Source organism: Coffea eugenioides, chromosome 6, assembly GCF_003713205.1.
Source record: "Coffea eugenioides isolate CCC68of chromosome 6, Ceug_1.0, whole genome shotgun sequence".
NCBI lineage: Eukaryota > Viridiplantae > Streptophyta > Magnoliopsida > Gentianales > Rubiaceae > Coffea > Coffea eugenioides.
In genome coordinates, this window is record NC_040040.1 from 15,924,468 (window position 1) to 15,948,383 (window position 23,916).

Below are 23,916 nucleotides of genomic sequence, written 5' to 3' on the forward strand. Positions count from 1 at the left end.
TTTATCTAAGTTGATGCATTTCTCATATTATTTTGTTATCTCCTCCAGAAGAAAAACTTAAAACGGACAATCTGTCACCTCTCTAAAACTCGAGGGGCTAAACTGCAATTTGACCAATAATCCGGGCAAAGAGGAGAAGAACAAGGAAAAGTCGAAGAAACAAATTCCCACAGCTCAGCAATTACTGTACCTCACTCTCCGAGGCTCCCCCGACCCCGTTTATAATTTACGCGCCTCTCGTCGGTCGTCGCTTTACTTCTGGCCGTGTATTTGTATGTGGCTTTAGTCATGGCCGGTCGTTGAATCTTACTACTATTCAACTATTTGCTCACTCTCACACTCACAGTCACGCACAGTCACACGTTTAAAAGTCTAAAACAAGCACTGTCCTTTTCCTGTCTCTCATCCTTCCATCGTTCCAGTCCCCAATCTTCCCCCTCTTCTCTATTTTATATTTTTCTCTCTCTCTGTCTCTTACACTTTTCTCTCATTTAGAGTCCGTTTTGATTGTTATTTTTTTAAAATTTTATGACAAAATAGTGAAATACATTGTAACGATTTAATATATAAGAGATAAAAAGATAATTTTGAAATATATTTATAAAAAATATAAATTTTTTTGAAAAAATGACAATTCAAACTATTTGCAAGAAAACTGTTAGTGCATTGAATCAAATCAGAAGCAAATCAAACTACTCAGATTCAATTCGAGTTAGTTAATTATGATTTGAATGATAGTTGATAATTTAAACGCACAAATATATTTGTAATCCCATTAAAAAAATAATAGAAAAAATTAGTTAAAAAAATATGCATTTTAAAACTAAATTTAGAAAAGCAAAAAATGGAGAAGATTTTTGAATTGCAAAGGAATGATTTTGTGCAACACACGCAGAGTTTCATGTAGAAAAGCCTAAAAAACAAATGCAGAAAGAATATGTCTACATTTTCAATGTAAAAATTTGTTATACAGGCATATATAAATAGCTGTTACGTGTATGAAAAAGGAATATTTTAAATTTAAATATAAATCATATGGCATTCATAAAGATTTTCACATACGTTTTAAAACCACTTTTTTATTTTACAAATATAAGTTACCAAATACTAGTTATATCACAGTAAAAAAAATTTTTTGGGACAAAATTTTTTAAAATAACATCTCAGATTATAGATTATTACCTTCCCCCACACACGAATTAGACAGATGGGGTATGGCGCTGGGGAAACGGCATCGCTTCCAAGGCAAGCAAATAAAGCAGAAATAGTAGTTACAAGTCGTAGTAGCTAGTAAAAACGCCTCTTTACTGACCCACCCCTTTGGAGCTTCAGTCCTCCTCCTCACCTAAAAACTCGAAAGCCTTTACACCCTGCAGTAAAGTCTTCCGCTTCAGACCTGTAATCTGATAAATACATTACTGCCGCTCAACTTCTCTCTCTTTCTTTTTCTTCTCTAATACTCGTTTTTTCTTTCCTGCTCCCCTTTCTTTCTCTCTCACACACTGCACACACTCCCATACACAGACGAGAGAGAGAGAGAGAAAGAGCATCCACCGTCATCATTTGTCAATGCGTGTGTGTGTGTTGAGTGGAATGGTGATGATAGTGATAATGATGATGATGTTTTCTTCCAAATCTCCTTTCTCTCTCTAGATAGATACATATATTATACGCCTCCAAAACTTGCGTGATTAATTCTGTTAATGCACTTTGTATGTATGTTGTTAGATTCACTTTGACGATTCCACGGCCACTGATTCCTGGTAATTTTGCTCGATGCATTTGTTCTCTATTCAATTGTTCGTAGTCCTTTCTTTTTTTTTTTTGTTTTTGTCGAATTTTTAACTCTCACTAAGGATTGTTTGCTGGCAAAAAAATTGAGATTTAAACCTTCTTTTTTTTTTTTTTTTTTTTGCCTAAAATCGAGGTTTTGGTGAAGCTTTTAGCTGCATTGCCTGTTTCCTTCCTTTGTTTCCTTTTGTTATATTTTTTCCCGGTAGTGTTCAGAATTTTTTGGACCGTTCTTTTTTGCTTCAGTTAATAGTTCCACTTCTTCCGCTAAAAAGTAGCCAGAAAAAGTGTGTTTAAGACGAAACTGATGAAGCATTTTTTGTTTTTTGTTTGTTTTCTCTTAATCCTGCAAAATGTTTGCCCAAAATTCGAGATTAATTATGAAAATGTAGGTGATTTAGTCACGAATAATTTGTAGGACTGTCTTTTTTTTTTTTTTTGGTTCGATTTCTGACACTCTTCTTTGTGTTGTTGGGCAGGAAGCGGAATAGTTTCATGGCTACAAGACGTGGATCAAAGCCGCAAAAGTCTCAGAAATTGACTAACGGTAGGCAGGCCAATTCGCCTGCGTCGTCTACCACTTCGTCGTCAAAGAAGTTTCCAGAAACTTCCGTAGATGGATTGAGCTCGCCTGCATCATCGTCGGCCAGAAGCAAGCCGCCGCAGTACTTTTATGCCGAGGGTTTGGGGTTGGATGCTGAGAGATCCAAAGAAAATGTTACTGTCACAGTGCGCTTTCGGCCTCTAAGGTCCTTCTCGTAATTATATATGTGCCAAATTACAGATTTTTATTATTTCAATAATTAGTGATTCTGGCGGGGCTTTTGAGCAGCCCCCGGGAAATTCGACAAGGGGAGGAGATTGCTTGGTATGCGGATGGTGATACGATAGTGAGAAATGAGCATAATCCGTCTATAGCTTATGCATATGGTTTGTCCTCTTACTTTGATGATTACTTTTTTCCTTCTTTTTTGGTCTTCGCTTTCAATTGCAAATTGACCGGTTTAGTTGAAGTTGCTTTTGATTAAATTCGTTTTATGGCTTTGCCTATGAGAATTGAAGATAGGACAACAGTCTGGTCAATGTACTACGGTTAATATGTACTTAAAGGGGTAATGAGTGAAGCTTTATTTGTTCATCTAGTAGTTGGTACTCTTACAAAATGACCATGAGGAAATGATGGACTTGCAGACGAGGGACAGATGAAATTGCCAATGGTATCGAACTGGCTTTTAAAAATGCCTTCACATAACTCCAGTAGATGATAGCTGGAAGGAAGTTTTCATGCTTTTCTAGTTGACTGATTTCTAGGGCTAGAAAAGCCTAGAAAATAGGGGAAGAAATTTTAGGCCTCAGTGGAGCCACTTCCAGATTAATTTCTTTGTTAGGGAAAGGCATGTATGTTTTTTCTATTGTAAGCCAACATCAGAGACCATCAGTTGGTGCTTTTGCCGCAATTCAATGGGCTGGCTGGCAAGTCAAAGTTGGACTTAAAATCGCGTCCAGAGAGTATGCAAATGTACTACTCTGGGCTGGAGATGGGTTTTAACTTGCTGTAGCTCCCCTTCTCCTGAAAACCAGTTGGTTTACCCTTCAGAGTAGGTTAAGAGTATGTTAGTACTATCATCACTTTTGCCAAACAAAAAAAAAAATTGCTGGCACATTTAAGATAATTTGTCAATAAAAAATATGAAGATTGCCATCATATTTGCCCCACAAGTTGCTTAGGTATAATTATTGTTTGGTCACATGATAAGAAAGTGGGAAGACAGATAGTAAATATTGGCATTCAGTGACCCAGGAAGCTCTTCGCAAACCCAAATCAGGGAAAAATTAATTAAAAAAAAGGATTTACATCACTAGAAGCATAAATCAATTTCTTCCAAGAAGGCCCTAGCATGAACCGTACCATATTCTCTGCAGAGAACCTGGTGCTAAATCCATTTGCCTCAAGCTTGAGTCACATTTCATGACTTGAATGATGTTCTAATCCTAGCAATCATCATCAGTCAGTGAGCTAATTCCATCTCCTAAAGTCAAGATTCTTCAATTGCTAAGCACTCTTAAGCCTTTCATTTCCTTACAGTGACCTTTTGCATTGAGGTGCTAAGTCCTGTCCCTTGTGTCATGTGTTTCTTGAATACCAACCCCAGACTTAACCATGGAAGAACCATCTAGAATGTTAACGAAGTCGACTATTTTGGTTGGCCCACTGACATAACTGGTTTTAACCTCTAGAGACAACAGTTAAGATCTCTTGAAATATCTATAGTTATCAATTCTATACCTCTCAGTTTTGCTAAGTTGGGGTATAATTGTCAAGATGCAACATATGACCAATATTTTTTGGATTTCAGAAAAATTACTTCATTATTCTTATGAAAATTCTATTCTCTCCTCAATTGTCAGATTCTGCACGCTTTGTTGGCTGAACTTGACTGTTTGGTATGTGGTCAAATTAGGATTCATCTTCACTTTAGTCAGATGTTCTTGGAGAGGTTGGAATACAAGGTAGTCACTAAGAGTTTGGACTGCAAAGTCTAAGAATTCTGCCAAAGAAAGTTAATTGAATATCCTAATTAGGACATTGTCACATGCTTTTGCAGTTGGTCATTTCTCTGTGGGAAATGGCATCGAGTTTTGGTCTTTCCTCAAGCAAGCATGGTGTACAGAATGCAGATTATGTTGGTCTTTGGAAAGTTTAAAACTATGTCCTGTATATCCTGGGTGTTTTTAGTTCCTTTGAGTTCACACTTTGCCAACTTGTTTCGTCAAGTGAGCTTGAGTTTGTAATAGTAACACAGCACATCCCGTGCATGGAACCATTTCTGAGCTTTTCATTGAAGTCATGGTGAAGGGATGGGTATTCCCGTAATGTTTCCAGTCACATGATCTTAGAGTTCTTTATTGTAGTTAATTTAGATTTTACTTTGAGTTTGTTCTTGGGTATATAATTATGTCAGCAGACATTCTTATTAATCTCAAATCACTTGTTCATCAAGTTTCTTGGAGTAGTTTGCTTTTTCAACTCATACTCTTATAGATCTTTAATAGCTCAATTTGCTGATGGTGTTTATCCTTGATGTACTTGAATGCATCCAGATCGTGTCTTTGGCCCCACAACCACAACACGCCATGTCTATGATGTTGCTGCACAGCATGTCATCAGTGGTGCCATGGAAGGCATTAATGGTAATTAGTAATTTTCTATTGTCACTGTGTTCGTCTTCTACAATTTGTGTGCATATTCACAATTCTTTAACATGCATGAGTTTGGTAGTGTATTCTCCACAAGATTATCAGAAATGGATATTTGTTCAGTTTTTGTGCTTTGTTTGCCTAGTGCTTTTATATGTTAGCAACTGATGTACATTAAATCTTGATTGGCCTGCATAAGATCTGGTAAAAACTTAATTGCTCTTCTCAACATCTGAGTAACATAAGGTTATCGTCAAGAACTCCCGTTTTCCGCACCTTTACGTGCTGGCATTGCTTTTGTGTGTGAGGGGATGAAGAAGCTGACTTTAGAAGATACCTCCAATCTTTTCTGTAGGGAAGAACTGAGGGATGATATAGACCACCATTACGATGAGCTAAGAGTGAAAAGAGTAAGAAATTATAACAACACTGTATGTTATAGCTCATATGATGCTATTCTCTATAACGAAGCTAAGAAATAAGTGACCATAATGGAGGTTTAGATTTGGACGTGCAAGCATCATGGGCTCATTTGTTTCATCCTACAGGGACTTCTTTATTCTTATGAGGTTTCTGATTATAAAAATTGTAGACTACTTCTTTTTTGAACAGGAAACAAATGGAGTTGGTTAGTTTGTCTCATCCTGAGATTAAGTCACCTATGGTTTTGCAATCAGCCTCTTTGGCAGTATGCTAAGTTTTTATAAATCACGAGGGAAAATTATTCTTCTTTGTGTTTGGAATGTTGAAGTTTTGGTTCAAAGTTTAGAATTGCCCCATAGTACAGAAGTAATAGGCTCAAGAGTCAGATTTTCGGACTGTTAAGCCTATTTTATTGTTCTTTTATTCCTTAAGAGTCTGATTTTCTTGCAAGTCTCTTAGAATAGCATCCCAAAGACTTCTGTTGTTATTTTAGAGTCAACTTCAGTTGGTTTACTAATATCACAGGCACAATATTTGCATATGGCGTCACAAGCAGTGGGAAGACTCATACAATGCATGTAAGTAAATTGATTTCTTAATTTTTAATTGAATTTGAATGTTTGGATGCATGAGTTCCAAATTACCCTTTTGTCTGAATCTAAACTTTGAAAGGTTTGAATTTTTTTCTTTGTTCTTTTTCATAATACTACAGTTGTCTGGTAATTATGTGTTACAAATGCTGACGCTATATCACCTTATATGAAAAGAAATTCTCCTCTTTCTTCATGAAAAGTGCATTGAATGCTTCTGGCTCCTGATTTTCAAAAGCATCTATCTTGTAACGCTTTCAGTTTAGCATAACTTTGCAAGGGTTGCTGTTGAGTGTAATCTTGTAAGGCTGGCAGTTGAGCTGTTTGAAAGGAGCTGTACAGTTATCATCAGAAGTTTGCCTGGAATTTTTGTTACATAAATATCTTGTTCAAATATATGGCGATATGATTAGGGCAAGGGTTCCCAAAGAGGTTGGCCTCCCTTTTGGTTGCTGTTCAAATATATGGCACTACAATGGCTCCATGGGCACATTTTGTCATTGCAGTGCTGAACCTTCACTCAAAGAAAAAGTGGATTGAAACCTTTAAGCTAGTAAACTTGGCTTTCTTTGAGTATAGCAAAGCAGGGTTCAAAAGCATGCCTAATTGAGGACGATAAGAGAATTTTTTTTCACAGATTTTTAACATGTCTTACAACCTGTTAAAGGAGTTATATTTTATGATGTCATTGGACCAACTCTATGATCATTTGTGATTGCTGCTTTAGTTGAGGAGATAAATATAAATATGAGATTTCTCAGATTGCTAGATTACTTAAACGATCATGATAATTATTTGGAGTAAAGTTTTTTTCTTTTTTAGTTAGAAAAACAACGATCAAGGAGCACAGAGTTTGTACATGAAAATTTTCTTATGATTTATGGTTCTGTGGACCACTAACTTGCACAATCATGTTCAATAGGTTTTAGAGATTTTGAGGCATGTCTTCACTGCATAACTGAGCTTAGGGTTAAGTTTTCTAAATAAAATTACAGCAGTGAGCTTTTGCTTACTTGAGGGAGAAGTCTCTCAGAATTATATTGTTGTATCCTACACTGGCAAGTATTTAGTGAGAGTTAAGTACAACAATAGAGAAAATTTAACATTGTGTGGTGGAGAAACTGAATTTTGTTTGCTTGAATCCACCTCAGGGTGATCAGAGGTCTCCTGGCATTATACCATTGGCAGTGAAGGATGCTTTCAGTATCATTCAAGAGGTAGTGTAAAAAGATTTATCCTGCATTACCTTCTCCAATGAATACTTTGAAGCTAATTACTTAAGCTTCTTCTTTATGCTTCAGACTCCAAGCAGAGAATTTCTCCTCCGAGTCTCGTATCTGGAAATTTACAACGAGGTAAGATGAAAGCAATTCTTGTGCAATCAAGTGATGCTTGTACTTGCTTTTGCTGCAAAACTTCCTATATTCTTTTGAGGCATATCATGTTTGGATAACATAATTCATCTACATACATTAATAACAAGGGTGTTTTGATAACCTCGTTAAATACTTAAAATTAATTAATTAAGTGCTATTTTAATTAAGATTGTTTCATAACAGAATTCCCTTACCTCTGAAGACATCAAGAGCCACTTAATTTGTAAACAAAATTCCAAGTGAAAGTTTTATCATTCATATGCAAAATATGGAAAATGGGAATAGGAAGTTTGAAAATTCTTAAGGATGTAAATTTTAGAATTTTGCGAATGGGGTATGGTTAGTTGATCACAGATTAAAATGGCCAATAAGTTAATTACTAGGTGACAAAATCACCCTCTTAGCAATGTGCACCTTATTGAGTAGCAATGTGCTTCTTAATGATTATAGATGTGCACTTTGGTGAACATGAATGTACGTCGCAATATGCAAATATCAATTGAAATGTGCACATACGAGTATAATGAATAAAAGTGTCCATGTTGGTGAATACACATGTACATCGGAATGTGCACATTTTACTTGATATATGTGTACATATGTCCGCTTGAATGTGCACATACGAGTGTATGTGCACCTATGAGTGCTCATTGTGCAGTAAGTGTAATTTCGTATATATTACCTACAGCATTAATTTATTTTAGACTTTATAAATAGTAACACAACCCCATTTAAAATTTTCCCAAAATTTTTGCCCATATGATTTTTGAATCTTCCTGTTCCCTTTCCCAAAATTTCTCAATTTGTAAGCTAGTATAGTACTAACTCAAAATTATTATTTCACACCCACACTTTCACACATACACACAAACTGTCACACACACACAGACACTTTCACTCATACACATGCTCTCTCTCTCTCTCTCTTGCTTGCTCGCACTCGCACATTCTTCTCTAACATACTTCGAAACATGATCTCTTTCTCATACATCCCAAAAAAGATGCCTTTTCTTCCCTAAACACATTATTACACATGAATAAAAACTCTCTCTCTCTCTCTCTCACATATAAAGGATAACATTTTTTTAAGTTAGTGTAGAGTTTATTAGTATAGAGAAGTAATATTTGGAAAACTACTTTAATGTGAAATTAAGCATATTATTGGTATTGAACCATATAATACATGTCAAATATAATATTTAATTTCAGTGCCCAAATTCAGTTGATTATCAAGGAGATTTGAGTTTATGAATCCGGCAAATAAAGACTTCAGAACTTAAAATTTCATTCTTTAGATTTCAGACCTTAATTTGCAGTTTTACCAAATGCCTTAACGTTCCGACTGATTGTATGATAACTTAAGTTTTGCGCTTCTATTTGGCTGCTCACTATATTAGGAAACTGCTGATTGGATTTTAAAGTAGCTTATCTAAAGTCTCACTGATCTTGAGATAGTGCAGTGCTGTTAAATATCAATTTCTTTGAGTAAAAAATTATGAGCAGAAAAGCCCAGCTCCCTCTTCCCACGCTTTCCTTACCAAATGAAACAAAAAATTTAAGTGACTAAATAAATAAAAGCAACTTTCTATTATTTTGCTTGCAATTGGTTATTCTCTGTATCTTCACTTATTTTGCATCTTTTACCTGGATAATAAACCATTTTTTAGCATTTGGTAGTACAACATCATAGTTGTTTTCCCTTATTTTATCTAATCTTAATTTTCTTCTGTTGCTAAGATATCTCTCAAGTAACAACTGTGTATATGTGTCTGTGTGTGTGTGTATACCTGACATGGATTTGTGTGGGATATCCACAAATCTTGTTTACCATTTTCTCCATTGTGCATGATATATATATATACCTGACATGGATTTGTGTGGGATATCCACAAATCTTGTTTACCATTTTCTCCATTGTGCATGACTTTTGAGAAGTTGGACATAATCAGCTTCCCCCCACTCCCCTCTCATCTTGTGTGTGTTTAATTTTGCATGGGCTTCATCTCTATGTTTTCTGTTGACAATCAGTCTTTCAACCACTATCTTTGTTCAGATACCTGAGTCAACTAACATTTTTTTTGTAGATTGCTGACACCATTTATGCTGTGAATGATTGTGAATAGACTTTGTTAAAATACAAAGTTGGACTTTTAACTGTAGCTTTATTATCCTTGATTATTTCTTTCAATCAGGTTGTTAATGACTTGCTTAATCCAGCTGGACAAAACTTGAGAATTAGAGAGGACGCTCAGGTGCACTCTTCATTCATCCCTAAGATTGATCAAATTACTTAAATTTTCTGCATGACAGTTTTGTAACCTCTTCTTGCACGTTATGCTTCATAATAGATTTTCTGCATGACAGTTTTGTAACCTCTTCTTCCACGTTATGCTTCATAATAGGGAACCTTTGTCGAAGGCATCAAGGAGGAAGTTGTGCTATCCCCAGCTCACGCCCTTTCTCTAATAGCAGCAGGGGAAGGTAATTAGCTCTTTTTATTTGTCATCATACAATAGAGTTACCAACTTCGTACACTAAGGATCCAAACATAGCTACAAGATCCAGAAGAAATTTTTTACTATTGCAGCCATATGCATACTGTAATTTCAACAATTTTAACATGAAAAGGGATCAGGTGTATGCATCTTCTGTTAATGGGAAAGTAAAAGACCCACCCCTGAATTTTTTTTTTGGGAGGGGGGGTTTCCTATCAAAAAGATTGAACAAGTAGACCAAATCTTCTCTTTTATTGAGAAATGTGAGAAACATACATTTTTCGTTAATGATGTTGCTGTGTCTGTCCTTTCTTTCACTGGACCGCGGACAATTCCTCTTTTAAAATGCTAAGCTCTCTCTTGGTGATTGTGCTTCAGTATAAGTTCCTCCAAAAGCTGTTTAATAGTTTCACATCATTAGAATTTAATTTCAGTTTTTTTTAAAACTATGTAGATGGAGTCTATATTAATTGTACTTGTTATTGCCAGTGTTTTTCTCTGTGGGTATTTGTGTTTTAGAATTCATGCTTTTAAGTTTTATTCCTTTTTATCATTAGATTAGTGTGCATATTTCAGGCTAAAAATTGGTGATTTGTTTTGATGAACGTATTTTCAAGTGAAACATTTTGGATAAATATCTTGTACCTTATGTCGAAAACTTTGAAGTTGTTACCTTTTCAGTATGCAGAGCTTTTTAATGTATGGTTGTCCAGAGAAATATATTGTTTTTCATTGTTGCCATTCATCATTTCTTGTTGCCATTTGTTAATATTTGTTTAACTTTACTGGCAACAGAGCATAGGCATGTGGGGTCCACAAACTTCAATTTACTCAGCAGCAGAAGCCATACAATATTTACCCTGGTATTTCTTTGTCTTAGTTAATTCGATATAATTTCTTTCACCTTTCGAAGTTTAACTTTTCGCTGTTCCACTTATCTGACGTTTTTTTGAAATGCAATTTTCTTTTGCTATCTTGTCAACCAGACAATAGAGGGTAGTCCCTGTGAAAATTGTGAAGGAGAAGCTGTTACCTTGTCACAACTGGTCAGTATTCAAGTCTTAAAGATTTTATTATTCATCGACCTTTATTGAATTCTAGTTGGACCTAAGTTGATTATCCTTATGACTTTTGATTGATGACAAGTTGCCAACATTGTAAAAAGACAAAAATTAATGGTTCGAGTGAAAAGGTCTACAAAATGAATTCTCTTACAACAAAAGATATTTATCCATGGACAATCATATTATTATTTGGTGGGAATTGTCTAAAATGAATACTACACATGGCAATAGAAAGATTGTTCTCATGCTTATTTTTTTGTTTTTAAAATTTTTTAAGCAAGAATTTTCTTATTCTTGTTAAAGCATCAACATGCTTCATTGGTGCATTTTTCAAGCGTACTGGGCACATTGATGATTTTTTTTCCAGAAAAAGATGGAGGATTTGTGGGATACTTCATTTCTTGTTGAATGTGTCGAGAATTTGATGCTAAATGTGTGTTCTTTTTTGACTTGTTTTTCTCTTAGAATTATGGATGGTGGCACAAAAAGTGGTGCCCCAAGGAAGCTGTGGCCTAGCTCTAGTATCTTGAATTTTCATGAAGTTTTTTCTAATTTAAAAGGCATGCAAATAAAGTATCTTCCAAGATGGCTGGAAGAGTGTGTTGTAAAAGTCAGTCTTGAGCTACCAAATATGCTTTCTCCTCTCCCTATCAATCCAGCCATATTTCATTCCTCAGTTCCCACTCCTACACAGGCCCTGCAGGAAGGATACAACTACTTGCAATCCCTTTCAATGTCTATTTTCTTCCTTGAATTGTGAAGAAAGAAACTGCTTGAATTATTGGCTGCTCGGAAATGTAGCTACATGTTTCTGGTACTTCATACTTGCAACATGCTTTTTGCAGGTAGAACTGCATCAGTGACGGATTACATGACTTCACTAATTTATTAATATGGTCTGCATAATGCACTTTCCATGCCAATATATAGTTTCTTGGGCTGCTATTTTGCTTCTTGACTTCAAGGAAATTATGCTTCTCCTAGACTTCATTTTTTGCTTTTCCAGGAAATTGGCCAAACCTATTGTCATTACAAGTGCCATGGCAACTCTCTTGTTTTACCACATTCCTGTTATGGCTTCTGTAGAAATCTTCCTTGAGGTTTATTAGCCAGTGTTGAAGATCTCTTCAGAGAATGTTTCACAGTATGCCACTATTCATTCCAGTCTTGGTGCTCCTATCTCCTACTTTCCAGGAGATTTTTGAGTTTTTATCCTTTCTCGTTCTCTTGCGAGCAGCTGCACCATAAGAATCATTAAATTCATTTATCATGCATTCACTTTCAGCAAGGCCACATTTGACACCCATTGCATCTGCCAAAAGAGCTCCCTTATCTAAGTTATCTCCAGAGCCATTGTCCGAGCTTTTGTGAAGTATATCAAAGTTATCTTAGTATCTTTGAGGAGAATTTTGTAACTCCTGTAGGTGACATTCATGTCCTGGCTTATTCTTGAGCAGGGAAAGCTACTGTCCAGCTTGTTAATTCTGATTGCCAGTACTATGGGAATGTTGAAGACCGAGAAGATGTTTAAAGATTAGCAAAAATTGCATTGATAAGTTCAACTTGTTTCCCCTTTCAAAGATGCTGCTTTTTCCAAGTTGTCATATTTGAAATAGCCTTTTAATCTCAGAAAACTATTATATTATTCTTGCTCCATTTTTCTGATCAAGAATTCCAAACTTATTCAATAACTGCAACAGTGAACAGTTCTAAAAACTTTTAACTGTTGAAAAGTTCTCAAAAGAATTGATCAAAGATTTAGGATGATTTTTGAGATTCGGCCAGAGCTATGATGAAAACTTAGTTGGCTGAAAGGTTAAGATTCTTCAATTCTTCGTTTGACAGCATCCCATGCTGCCCATATTTCTGTGTTGTTTTTAACATCTTTTACTTGTCAACTAGTGAAGATGATTGATGAATCCTATTTTAACTTGTCTCTGTATTTGCAGAATCTCATTGACTTGGCTGGTTCTGAAAGCTCTAGGGCTGAAACTACAGGTGTGCGGCGGAAAGAGGGTGCCTACATCAATAAAAGCCTGCTAACTCTTGGAACTGTGAGGCCTCAATCATTCTGGTTGTGTTGTCAGTATAATAGTTTCACTCTATTAGAAGTTCTTTTTTAAACGACATGTTCCTGAGTTCTCTCTGTGTTTGTCTAATTTTTTAATTCTGTTCCTTTAATTGCTTTTGTCATTACTTACATATCTATAACAATAGAATCCAAGAAAGTTCAATGCCACCTGTCAAGCCACCCGAGGCAATCTATAATCTAAGTGGAATCGGTTGAGTCATATTGGAAATTGTCCCGCAACTTGTACTCAAGAAGTTAAAATGGATAAAAACACTTACTTTATAAGCTGTTACTTAAATTGGATTTCTTGGAAACCATGATTTACAGAATATTTGTGGTTGATTATATGCAAATTGAGCTCTTTGTTTTGTATGGATGGAATATTATTCTTGCCCTTTTAGCTTCCATTGGACTTGAGTTCAATCATAGGTTGAAACACTTAGTGCTTTTTTGCTGCTGTGAAGTCCATTGCACATTATGGAGCAAAAATCTTTGTTAGTCTGTGTTACGTGTACACAATCAGTTAGAACATATAATGTTTGGATTGTTCAATGATTAGCTTCTGAGGTTGAATGTGTTCAATTTTTGTGTAACTTTGCTGCAAGTCTGCAGCTCCCACCACCAACCCAGGGCGCATGTAGCCCCCCAGATTACAATTAAAAAAAAAAATTACACATGCACTTCTACTTTCTGTTCTGGCCTGTGGCCTTATTTGCAAACTATGTGAGCTTTAATATGTATGCAATTTTCTAAACTTGGAGACAGATTATGTAGTTTGTTTCTCCTGAGCATTGTTGTCTTGCCCATACTTCATCGGATCTACTCATCGTCCACCATTGTTTGGAATGCTTGTCAATTTCTCATGGTTATTTCTGTATGTGAGACATGCTAACTAGTGCTTGTAACAGGTTATATCAAAGTTAACAGATGGGAAAGCAACTCATATCCCATACAGAGACTCCAAGTTGACGAGGCTTCTTCAGTCCTCGCTAAGTGGCCATGGTCGTGTATCGGTATGGTATTCCATTATTTGGATTTATTTGTAACTATTATTACTGGCTAAATTTGTGCTAGTCAATTGTAACACCTCCATTCTTAGATACTCTTAAGCTTTAATGAAAAAGCTGTTAAGCTGTCTAGGTACTGTATTCCCAAAGTCCATGCTGCCACCCACCAATGAAATATAAACAGAGCCAAAAGCAGCTATTGTGCCTGTTCTAATGTTTTTCATTTTTTTTTGGGGTGCGGGAACTGCAGCTAATTTGCACTGTCACTCCCTCTTCAAGCAACACTGAAGAGACACATAACACATTGAAGTTTGCACACCGTGCAAAACACATAGAAGTCCAGGCAGCACAAAATAAGGTAAGTTCTTGAGGTTTCTTTTGTTTGAAAAGTTGTGTTCAGTCCTTACAACAAAGCCTGTAAACCATGCAGATAATCGATGAGAAATCACTTATCAAAAAGTACCAAAATGAAATACGTTGCCTGAAGGAAGAATTAGAACAGCTAAAGAGGGGCATCGTTACAGTTCCACAAATCAAGGACAGTGGAGATGACATTGTTCTCCTAAAACAGAAGGCAAGGATTCTAGCTCCTTTTTCCCTTCCTTTTTTTCAAATATTTTTCTTTGGCATTTACATTTCACTTTAGTTGAATTATGTCTAATAATGTAAAATTACTGTCATATGCAACATCCTCTTGTTGTTTACTGATGTTAAAAATGGTATTTGCTGTTTCTGAAATTTTATATGGAATATAAAGTTCTCTTCTGTGCTTAAATGAAGTTTCTCTCTCAGTGGTTGCATTCTGTCTGTGTGCATGCGTATCTATTTTCCCAATGAGGGAAAGGGTGAAGTTGTTAGTGAATGACAATCTTATGATTAGTACTGAAAAGTGAAAGCACTTAAACTTTATGAGGAATTAGAAAAGGAGATCCAGGATCTACATTGGAGAGTTCATCTTGTGAGAACATCAAGTTATCTGCCTGGTTTTGGCTACTTTCTTTGCAATTAGACTTGGATTGATTTGGCATCTTATTTTCACTTGTGGATGTTCCAATGCGAGTGGTTTTAATGCTACACTATGCATGTTTGGTATCTACAAAAAATTTGCATAACATTATAAGGATGTAAAGCCCTGTATTGGTTGTAAAAGATGCTCCCTGTGGATATTCCTCCTTATGCCTTATGGATATGTACCATTCAACCATTGTTATTATGTCAGTCCAGTCATGATCAACTTCTATCTTCCTTGTTTTCCTTCTAGAATTTATTTCTGTGATCGCATGTTCAGTGTCATTTGAGAGGAGGAAAATATTCACAGCAATTTTTCTTCAGGGCAATTTATTGTACGTCATTGATGCTGGTGCCTTTTATCTTTTTGCAATTGTTAAACGTATTAAGGTTAAATTCCTTAGTGCAGCTTTGGAATCATGGTAATCTGCTTGATATACGTTCCTTGTACTGCTTATAAAGATGAATCGGAAATTTGGAGACTACTTAAGGAACGCATCCAAATAGGCAGCTTTCCAAAGGGAAAGTATAGGTGACTAATATATGGATTAACTCTACATGGTATAGTGGCAAAAATTTTGGCCTCTGTTTGGATTGAGTGTTCTTTTTTTTTTTAAACTTGTTTTTTCCCAACAAAATCTACGGTAACCTCCCAAAAAACAACACACCGAAACCACTCTTCCTTCACTGCCACCCTTCTCTCAGGCCCTCACCCTCCCCTTGCCCCACCGCCACTCCCCTTCTTGCCCCTACTGTCACTAGGGGTGGCAATTCCTGACACGACCCGAAAACACGACACGAACCTAACACGAAATTAATGGGTTTGGGTTGAGGTTTCGAGAGTTCGGGTCAGAATCGGGTCGAACCCGATGAACCCGAAAAGAAAACAGGTCAATTTCGGGTCAACCCGTGGTGACCTGATATGACCCGATCGTCGCTCCTCTCCCTCTCCCCCTCCCACCCCCCTCCACTTCCAGCTGTGACCAGATCCAGTCGTGACTGGGATTTTGGGAGAGAAAAGAGGGGAGAGGAAGAAGGTGGGAGGGGATGGGAAGGAAGGAAGGAGGAGGAGGGAGGAGGAGGAGTGGCAGGGTTGGGTTATGGGGTGATGGTTGTGGGGGAGGAGGAAAGAGAGGGGGGAATGAGTGGCAGTGGGGAAGCAATAGTGGAGCAGTCATTTTTTGAAGGGGGGGGTGAAGGGGAGAGAGAGGTGGCGGGGGTGGAGGAGGGGAGGTGGACGAACACCCAAAAAAAAACTCAAGAAACACACAGTCTAACGGATTTTGAAAAACTTTTCTGCATTAAAGTTTATTAAAAACACAATCCAAATGAACCTTGGTTACAAGTCAATATATTGTTAATATGCGATACTTTGAATTAATTGAAACTGTTGGCTATATTATGCTAATCTGGATAACAGATGCTCCATTATAACTATTAATCTTTTCCTCTCTGCTTGCGTAATTTGTAAAGCTAGAAGATGGTCAAGTCAGGCTCCAATCAAGATTGGAACAAGAAGAAGAAGCTAAAGCTGCTTTGTTGGGTAGAATACAACGGTTAACTAAATTAATATTGGTATCCACAAAGGCTTCGCAATCATCAAGATTTCCTCAACGACCAGGGCTGAGGAGAAGACATTCCTTTGGAGAAGAAGAGGTATTGTGACTGAGTAATGTTTCCATTTCAATTTCTCTCTCTTGTGCGAGCATGGAGGTGGGGTTGCGGGTGGTGGGCAAGAAATATATGTATTCATTTAAGGTTAGGTTTTTTTCTTTTTAAGTTAAAACTGTGGTCTGATTTTTTTTTTACTGTTTAAAAAAATTCTGTAGCTTGCTTATCTTCCACACAAAAGGCGAGATCTGATCTGGGACGATGAAAACATTGATTTGTATGTATCTCTTGATGGTAATGCTGAAACCCCAGATGAGACATTGAAGGAGGAGAAAAAGACCAGGAAGAACGGATTGCTTAACTGGTTAAAGATAAGGGTAAGTATATTTTGTTGTGTGTTGTTTTTTTTAGAGTTATATTAGAAATTCTCTAAATTTCGTATACCTTTGTGTTTCTAAGTTATATCCACCTTTTGCTTGGCAGCATTGAATTTTTTATTTTATATAAAGAAAATCAAATAGTCTGGGTTTTTGGAGATCTGTTTTGCTCTCATTCCACTTTCTGCAGGAGTAATCTTATGGCTTGTGAAGTATTCTAGTGTTTATGGTGCTAGTTTTTTTATCATTATAATGATGCTTTCAGTTAACGTGTTTCCTCTGGTATTCAAATTGAGCCACTCAATTTTGTGTTGCATCAACCTTGCAAATCAAGTCAAGAAGTCATGACTTGGCATAAAGGAGAATGTCAGCTTGCATCAGCTGGAAGAGAAAATTTCTTATCTGTTAAAAACATTCCCTCTCTCGTTCATGTACTTTAATGGGGCAATATAGTCTATGGGTCATTCAAATCTTGAATTCACGTTAGAATTTCATAGTTTATTGACTTCTTTCATTTTTCTGGGTACCTCATACTATGAGATGCAATCCTTTTTTTTGCTGTAGTACACAGCATAATGGAGGCCGTGACTTATTTATACTTTTACAAGGTGCCTGAACCTGGAAACACAAATTTGAATTAATACTGCATGAAGGTCTCAGGTGTTGGCACAAACACAATGTTTGCCAGATTGATTCATGTCCCATTTTCAATGTGCAATTCAAATACTCTACAACTGTAAGCCTGGTTAGGCATTACAATTGGATGAAAGTGCGAGATCTTTCATCAACAAGGAACTTCCATTATCTGAGATTCTATTTCAGCTTTTTTATTTCACCACACTTGTAGACTTTTGTGTTTAGGCAAAGTCTTTGATCTAATATGCTTTTATTTAGTTTAAGTTTGTGTTAATGGATTCAACTTCCTCTCCTTTTTACCACTTGTTTCTGAAAGGGTCAGCTTAGACAGCTAGTACATCTTCAGTTATCAATTAGTTTTTCTGAATTTGCTGTTTTACCAGAAACGAGAAAGTGGCACAGGGACTTTGACTAGCACTAGTGATAAATCCAGTGGTGTTAAGTCAACTAGTACACCATCTACCCCTCAGGCTGAAAGTGTGAATATTCGCATGGAATCAAGACTTTCTCACTCTCTACCAACAGAAAGCACACCATCAGCAGAGCATTTATCAGAGGCCAGACAGGATAGAGAATTGCCTGAGGATAACTTTTTGGGACAGGAGACTCCCCTGGTATGAGATTCAGCGGCTTTCCTTAATGTAAACATCTTCATTGCATTTGTGTGTGAGTGATGTCAAATAATCTTTTGAGCATTATTCTGCAAAGATTTTCACTGGTGCTGAAGTGATGTACTTCACTGGCATGTCAATCAGACTGCTTAGTTATGGAAATTGAAAATAAAGCATACTGTCTATGTTCCACCATTCAGTACTTTATTCATATTTTGCAAGCTCAAAATGTCTCTTTCACTACAGAATTCTGTGCAAGCTAATGCACAAGTAAATAGCTTATGCTCAATGCTGTCTAATTTTACTTTTTTATCTGATACTAGACTAGCATAAAGACAATTGATCAAATTGACCTTCTAAGGGAGCAGCAAAAGATTTTGTCAGGTGAAGTGGCACTTCATTCAAGTGCTCTTAAGAGACTATCTGAGGAGGCAATACGTCACCCCAGGAAGGAACACATTCAGGTAAATTAGTTTACTCTGTAGTCTTGGTCCCTAACTTCTTTTTTCAAGCCTTAAGCTTGAAAGTAATTGTAAGATTGTCTTTTTCTTTTTGTACACCAGGAGGAGATCAGAAAATTGAATGATGAGATTAATAGGAAGAATGAACAAATAGCTTCGCTGGAAAAGCAAATTACTGATTCCATTCTTGTGTCTGATGAGAAATTGGAAAAACTAGAAGAATCTCAAGTAAGGCAGTCCTGTTTAAAAGCTTTAGCTTCTTGTTCATTATAGCTTTGGCTAAGCTTGTTTTCATGTTTGCAGTCTCTTGCTGAACTCGTGGCACAACTGCATGAGAAGTCATTTGAACTTGAGGTAATGCAACTTGTAAACCCTTAGAGAACAGATATTCAGCTGTTAGACAGAAAATGAAGGGTAACTTGGTGCATGTGAGTTAATATATAGTTGAACCTAAAGTCAAAGGGTAAACACTGTTTAGTTGGTGTAAAGCATCCCGTGCTTTTTGAATTTTGACTAACCTTTTGATATTAATATGGTTATACTTGACGCTTCGGTATGGTTCTCTTCTTTCACCGCTGAATTAGCATCAAAAGAGAGATGGTTTTCAAATCTTTGAAGGTAATGTATATTGCAAACCAAAAGAGCGTGGGAACATTGGTGGTTGGATCCATCTGTTTTATAGCATAATCTATGAGGAACAAACACCAAAAACATAAAACAGTAAAAGAATGATTATATAACTTCCCTGTGCCCGAAAAATCTTTCTGCAAATATTCTATTTGGCATAATGCTCTCATTGCACTTATCTATTGCAATGTGGGAAGACTTCTTCCTCTGCAGGCAGTTGTCAATGGTAATATAACTTCCCTGGCCAGAAAAATTCTCTGTAAATATTTTATTCTGCATAGTGGACTTATTGTACTCATCCAATGCCATGAGGGAAGACTTCTTCCTCTTCAGGCAGTTTTGCTTTAACTGAATTTTGTTTGCCAGGGTTCATTCATTTGGCATTTATTTGACTAGGATCTCAAATTTTGAGAAAATTTTCACACATGAATACGAAATGGAATTAGGAATAAACTGGATTTTCAATAATACTTATTTGTTAGCCTCTTTCTGAGGAATGCTAATGGTTACTTTATACAGGTTAAAGCTGCTGATAATCGAATCATTCAGGAGCAGCTAAATCAAAAGGTATAGGACCTAACTGTTACAATTCTCACAGTGTTGTTAACAACTTGGACATTTATTCAACTGGAAGCTTCTTTTGAGCAGATCCACGAATGTGAGGAATTACATGAAATAGTTGCCTCCTTGAAACAACAACTGTCTGATGCCCTGGAGCAGAGGAAGTTGAGCCCATTGGCCATCCACTCAAAACAACACAGTGAAATCAAAAAATTTTGTGCAGAACTTGAACAGAACGAAGTTTCAGTGATAAAAGATACAAAGGAAGCATTAATTCTTCAAGTCCAAGTAACTGTCATGTCCTTTACAGCTTTCTTGGATATGCTGCATCTTAATTGTTGTACCTTAATGCCCATGCAAGTTCTTTGATATGCTCTTTGCTTATAATAAAGAAATTTAAGCAAGTGTGTTACTATGATAATGGGTAAAATGGTAAAGAAATTTAAGCGTGTCAAAATGAGTGATTTGGATGGGTTTGGGTTGGGTAAAATGGGTAATGGATATAAGTGAGTCAATCCATTTATACCCATTTAATCAGATGGGTATAAATGGGCAAGTCAAAAAATGAATTGGGTAACTTTATAACCCATTTATTTTAACTTTTTGTAAATTCATTTTAAATTCATTTTTGCAAACTAAGTTGTCAATTTATACCATCCTTTGCACCCATCATTAGTTTTAAATATTTACTTATAATGCTCAATAAACCTAATTATCAATTTTTTTCCCATCTGAACTCTGTCACAAAATTACATACTATTTAATAATTAAACAATAAGAATATAAAAATTTGAACAAAGTACTATAAAAGTTAACATAAAAACTTAATGCAAAAGTTTTGAACCTCTAGCATTTTTTCGTGTGTAAATTTAAAATTTCATTTTGGAGAAGTACGAAAAGAGGCTAAAACTTGTCATAAATTGGTAATGCTGAAAAATGAGCAAGTTAACAAACTAAGAGAAAATAAAATGATAAGATAAACCAACAAATAATAATAATAATAATGAAACAAAAGTAATTAACATCATGACAAAATGAAAATTTGAAAAAAAAAAATGGGTGGGGGAAGAGAGAAGGTTTGGGGGAAAGACAATTTTAAATGGGTTAATTGGGTTTGATGGGTTACCCAATAATATCCATTTAATAAATGGATATTATTGGGTAACTCATTTATACCCATATGCAAAAATTTAAGATACCCATACCCATCTATTCATGGGCGGGTATGGGTAAATTTAGTTAAATGGGTTTGTTTGACAGCTATACTATGATTATATAAAAAGGAAGCAATGGAAAAAGAATAGCAAAAACTTTAAATTCTGTTTTTATTGATTTCCCTTGTCTTACTATGTCTCTGTACATTCACTGTTTCTTTTATGTTTCAGTCTCCCCTTCTACAGTTTCAAGCTTTTTACTTAAAATATATTCCTAATTTTCCCTTATAGCGAAAATGGGGATCAAAACCATTCATTGTGTAGGCTATTAAGCCTTTGCTAGATTATGTTTCTATTCACTGTCTCTATGCTGCTTGTGACCTGCAAATTTTTCCTGGATTCATTTTAGCTAAATTATATTATAAATCAAGTTTCTAAAATGAATAACAGGTTTAGAGGTATGCTTGATTAGTCATTCTTAAATCCATGTATGCAAATATAATACGGTTATTTAATTCACATCAGTAGGTGCGCCTTTAAAATATACAACTGCAAAAAGAAAATAAAAAAGAAGAACGTTCTGAAATAGATTTCACTTGCAAATGCTGATGTATAACTCCTTCAAATTACCCTATTTGATAACCTATTCTTGCTTTTGGATGCTACTTTGCCTTTTTGCCATGTGCTTGCATTAGCTGAGGATGAAACTGACATAATCAAGGATTATATAAACCCTGAGGTTTGTAAGCAAGGATTTGAAGCAGAGTGCTTTCTGGGTTGACATTTTTTATACTACTATGAGTGTCAAAGAAGTCAAAAGCTGAGGGAATGCATCATCAGTGAGTTGTCAAAATAATATACTTACATAAGGTTGTTATGCATCACACATTAACAAAAATGGCAGTTTCCCTTTGTAGCCAAATGTGGCATAGTTAGGGTGTCAGTTACTTTTAGAAAAACTGTATGCTTCTTGAGAGAAATGTTAAAAAAAACTCTTTTCCTCTACTTTTGAATAGAAATTTAGTTCATTTGCACCTTGTTAGTGGCAATGTACTTGGTGAAATTTAGAAAAATGAATTGTCATGTGAGATTTAGAGATTTACAAAAGTTTTTTTAAGTATTAGCTGAATTTTCTTCATATGGTAATTAGCATCAGTAATAAACTTTTTGTTAAATTTGTACATGTATCAAGCTCTTATTTAATTTTTTGACTTATCTACTCCTTGCCTATGTGCCACAAATGGCGTATATACTGTTGGAGACAGAATTTGTCACAAGTGATAGAATTTGTGAGTCACTAACAGGAATTACAAGAATTTTTTATTTTTTTATGTCTGTAACTGTTACATTTAATGCCTTTGGTTGAAAGTTTTCAAGGATTATTGATTTTTCCAGTTACTTATGCAATAGCAACTTTCTTGTGAATTCTGTTGAATTATTGATTATTGTGGTGGACATCAATGCATATAACTTTTTTTCTTTCAGACTAGCTTAACAGATTGACTATCAAAAAAAAATTTTACTTTTTAGAAAATTCTAGTTGATTTCTTCTCGAGAATGTTTATTATTTACCATATCATTCTTACTAATTGGCTTAAGAACCAAAGTTGGTTTAGCAAAATTCATATTTTTAGGAAAAGTCTTTGGAGATTATGCGTATCCTAAAATATTTTTCTCATAGTAATATTGAAACAATAGTTGCAAACAAACTGCAGATGTGGTTAATGTAAAACAACTTGCACTTTTTCTTTTAAAGCATTACTTCTTTAGTTCCATCTTATATTCTAGACACTTCCTTTTCTTGTTGAATGACTGATAAATAATCGACTGATAATTTGTTTCTTGTTTATTGAGTGACGATTAACTGTCAAGTGCTTTTTCTTGCTTTTGGGTTTTCTCATGATTGTGTACAGTAAGTTACATGCTTTTGGGTTTTTCCCGATTGTGCCTTAGGTTGTTTTTTTTTTTTTTTAAGGTTAATAACTGAAGCACAACTTTTTTTTTTTCCTATTTTTGTTATATCCCCAAGGAAACAGAAATTCGAGAACTTAAGAGGAAAGTGGATGAGTTAACCGACTCTAAAGAGCAGCTAGAGCTTCGGAACCAGAAATTGGCAGAGGAGAGTTCATACGCCAAAGGATTAGCATCTGCTGCAGCGGTTGAGTTAAAGGCATTGTCCGAAGAGGTTGCAAAACTCATGAACCACAATGAAAAATTGGCTGCCGAGCTGACTGCGCAGAAAAGTTCAACCACCCAGCGCAGAACTGTTACTTCCACTCGTAATGGCCGAAGAGAGAGCCATGTTAAACAAGTTGTGTTGCCCCCAGATATCAAGAGAGAACTAGCCTTGAGCCGTGAGAGGGAGCTGTCCTATGAAGCTGCTCTGGCAGAAAAGGATCAAAAAGAGGCTGAATTACAGGGTATGGTGGAAGAATCAAAACAAAGAGAAGCTTATCTCGAAAATGAACTTGCAAACATGTGGGTTCTTGTGGCGAAGTTAAAAAAATCTCAAGGCGCTGAAAGTGGTGTGCATGAATCTTCAAAAGAGGGCCAGAAGATCAATGATCTTGAACTTTGGAATGGTACAACGCAGGCAAAAGGATTTTGAGAGCATTGTTTGTAATTAGCAGAAGGATCAAGTTTCTCGTTTACTTTGTGTTGGTGATTGGGATTGGGTTGTCTATTCCGAGTTCTCTTAGTAATCAATCTCCTGGTAGATGTTGTACAAATTAGGTTACCATCCTTGCAATGTTGTGTAGGTGGACTGTAATATCAAGGAGATCTCTATAAACACCTTTCCTTTTGGTAATAATATCTATGTGCTGCTGCTCCGATCGTTTTTCTCTGAAGATAAA

The 23,916-nt window shown here is 35.8% G+C and overlaps 1 protein-coding gene across 2 annotated transcripts; it reads left to right on the top strand.

Moving 5' to 3' along the window:
* The first annotated feature begins 1,404 nt into the window (after positions 1 to 1,404).
* On the top strand, positions 1,405 to 23,916 carry LOC113774611 (kinesin-like protein KIN-7K, chloroplastic). 2 transcript variants are annotated; one of them, XM_027319178.1, is made up of 24 exons: positions 1,405 to 1,763; positions 2,271 to 2,540; positions 2,624 to 2,721; positions 4,894 to 4,983; positions 5,938 to 5,990; positions 7,154 to 7,219; positions 7,304 to 7,357; positions 9,571 to 9,630; positions 9,781 to 9,859; positions 10,669 to 10,736; positions 10,860 to 10,919; positions 12,887 to 12,991; positions 13,917 to 14,021; positions 14,266 to 14,373; positions 14,446 to 14,589; positions 16,497 to 16,679; positions 16,853 to 17,011; positions 18,031 to 18,261; positions 18,582 to 18,722; positions 18,822 to 18,947; positions 19,023 to 19,073; positions 19,866 to 19,913; positions 19,995 to 20,156; positions 23,091 to 23,916. In XM_027319178.1, exons 2-24 carry the CDS (start codon positions 2,287 to 2,289, stop codon positions 23,667 to 23,669), a joined length of 3,024 nt encoding a protein of 1,007 aa, XP_027174979.1. In that variant the 5' UTR covers positions 1,405 to 1,763; positions 2,271 to 2,286; the 3' UTR covers positions 23,670 to 23,916. The 2 variants fall into 2 exon arrangements, with proteins under 2 accessions (XP_027174979.1, XP_027174978.1); XM_027319177.1 differs by having other exon boundaries at positions 1,407 to 1,763; positions 19,995 to 20,195.

Coding starts and splice junctions, on each gene's coding strand:
- LOC113774611 (XM_027319177.1), top strand. CDS start 2,287: ATGGCTACAAGACGTGGATCAAAGCCGCAAAAGTCTCAGAAATTGACT. Junction 2,722..4,893: donor GTCTATAGCTTATGCATATG/GTTTGTCCTCTT, acceptor GAATGCATCCAG/ATCGTGTCTTTGGCCCCACA. Junction 9,631..9,780: donor GAATTAGAGAGGACGCTCAG/GTGCACTCTTCA, acceptor GCTTCATAATAG/GGAACCTTTGTCGAAGGCAT.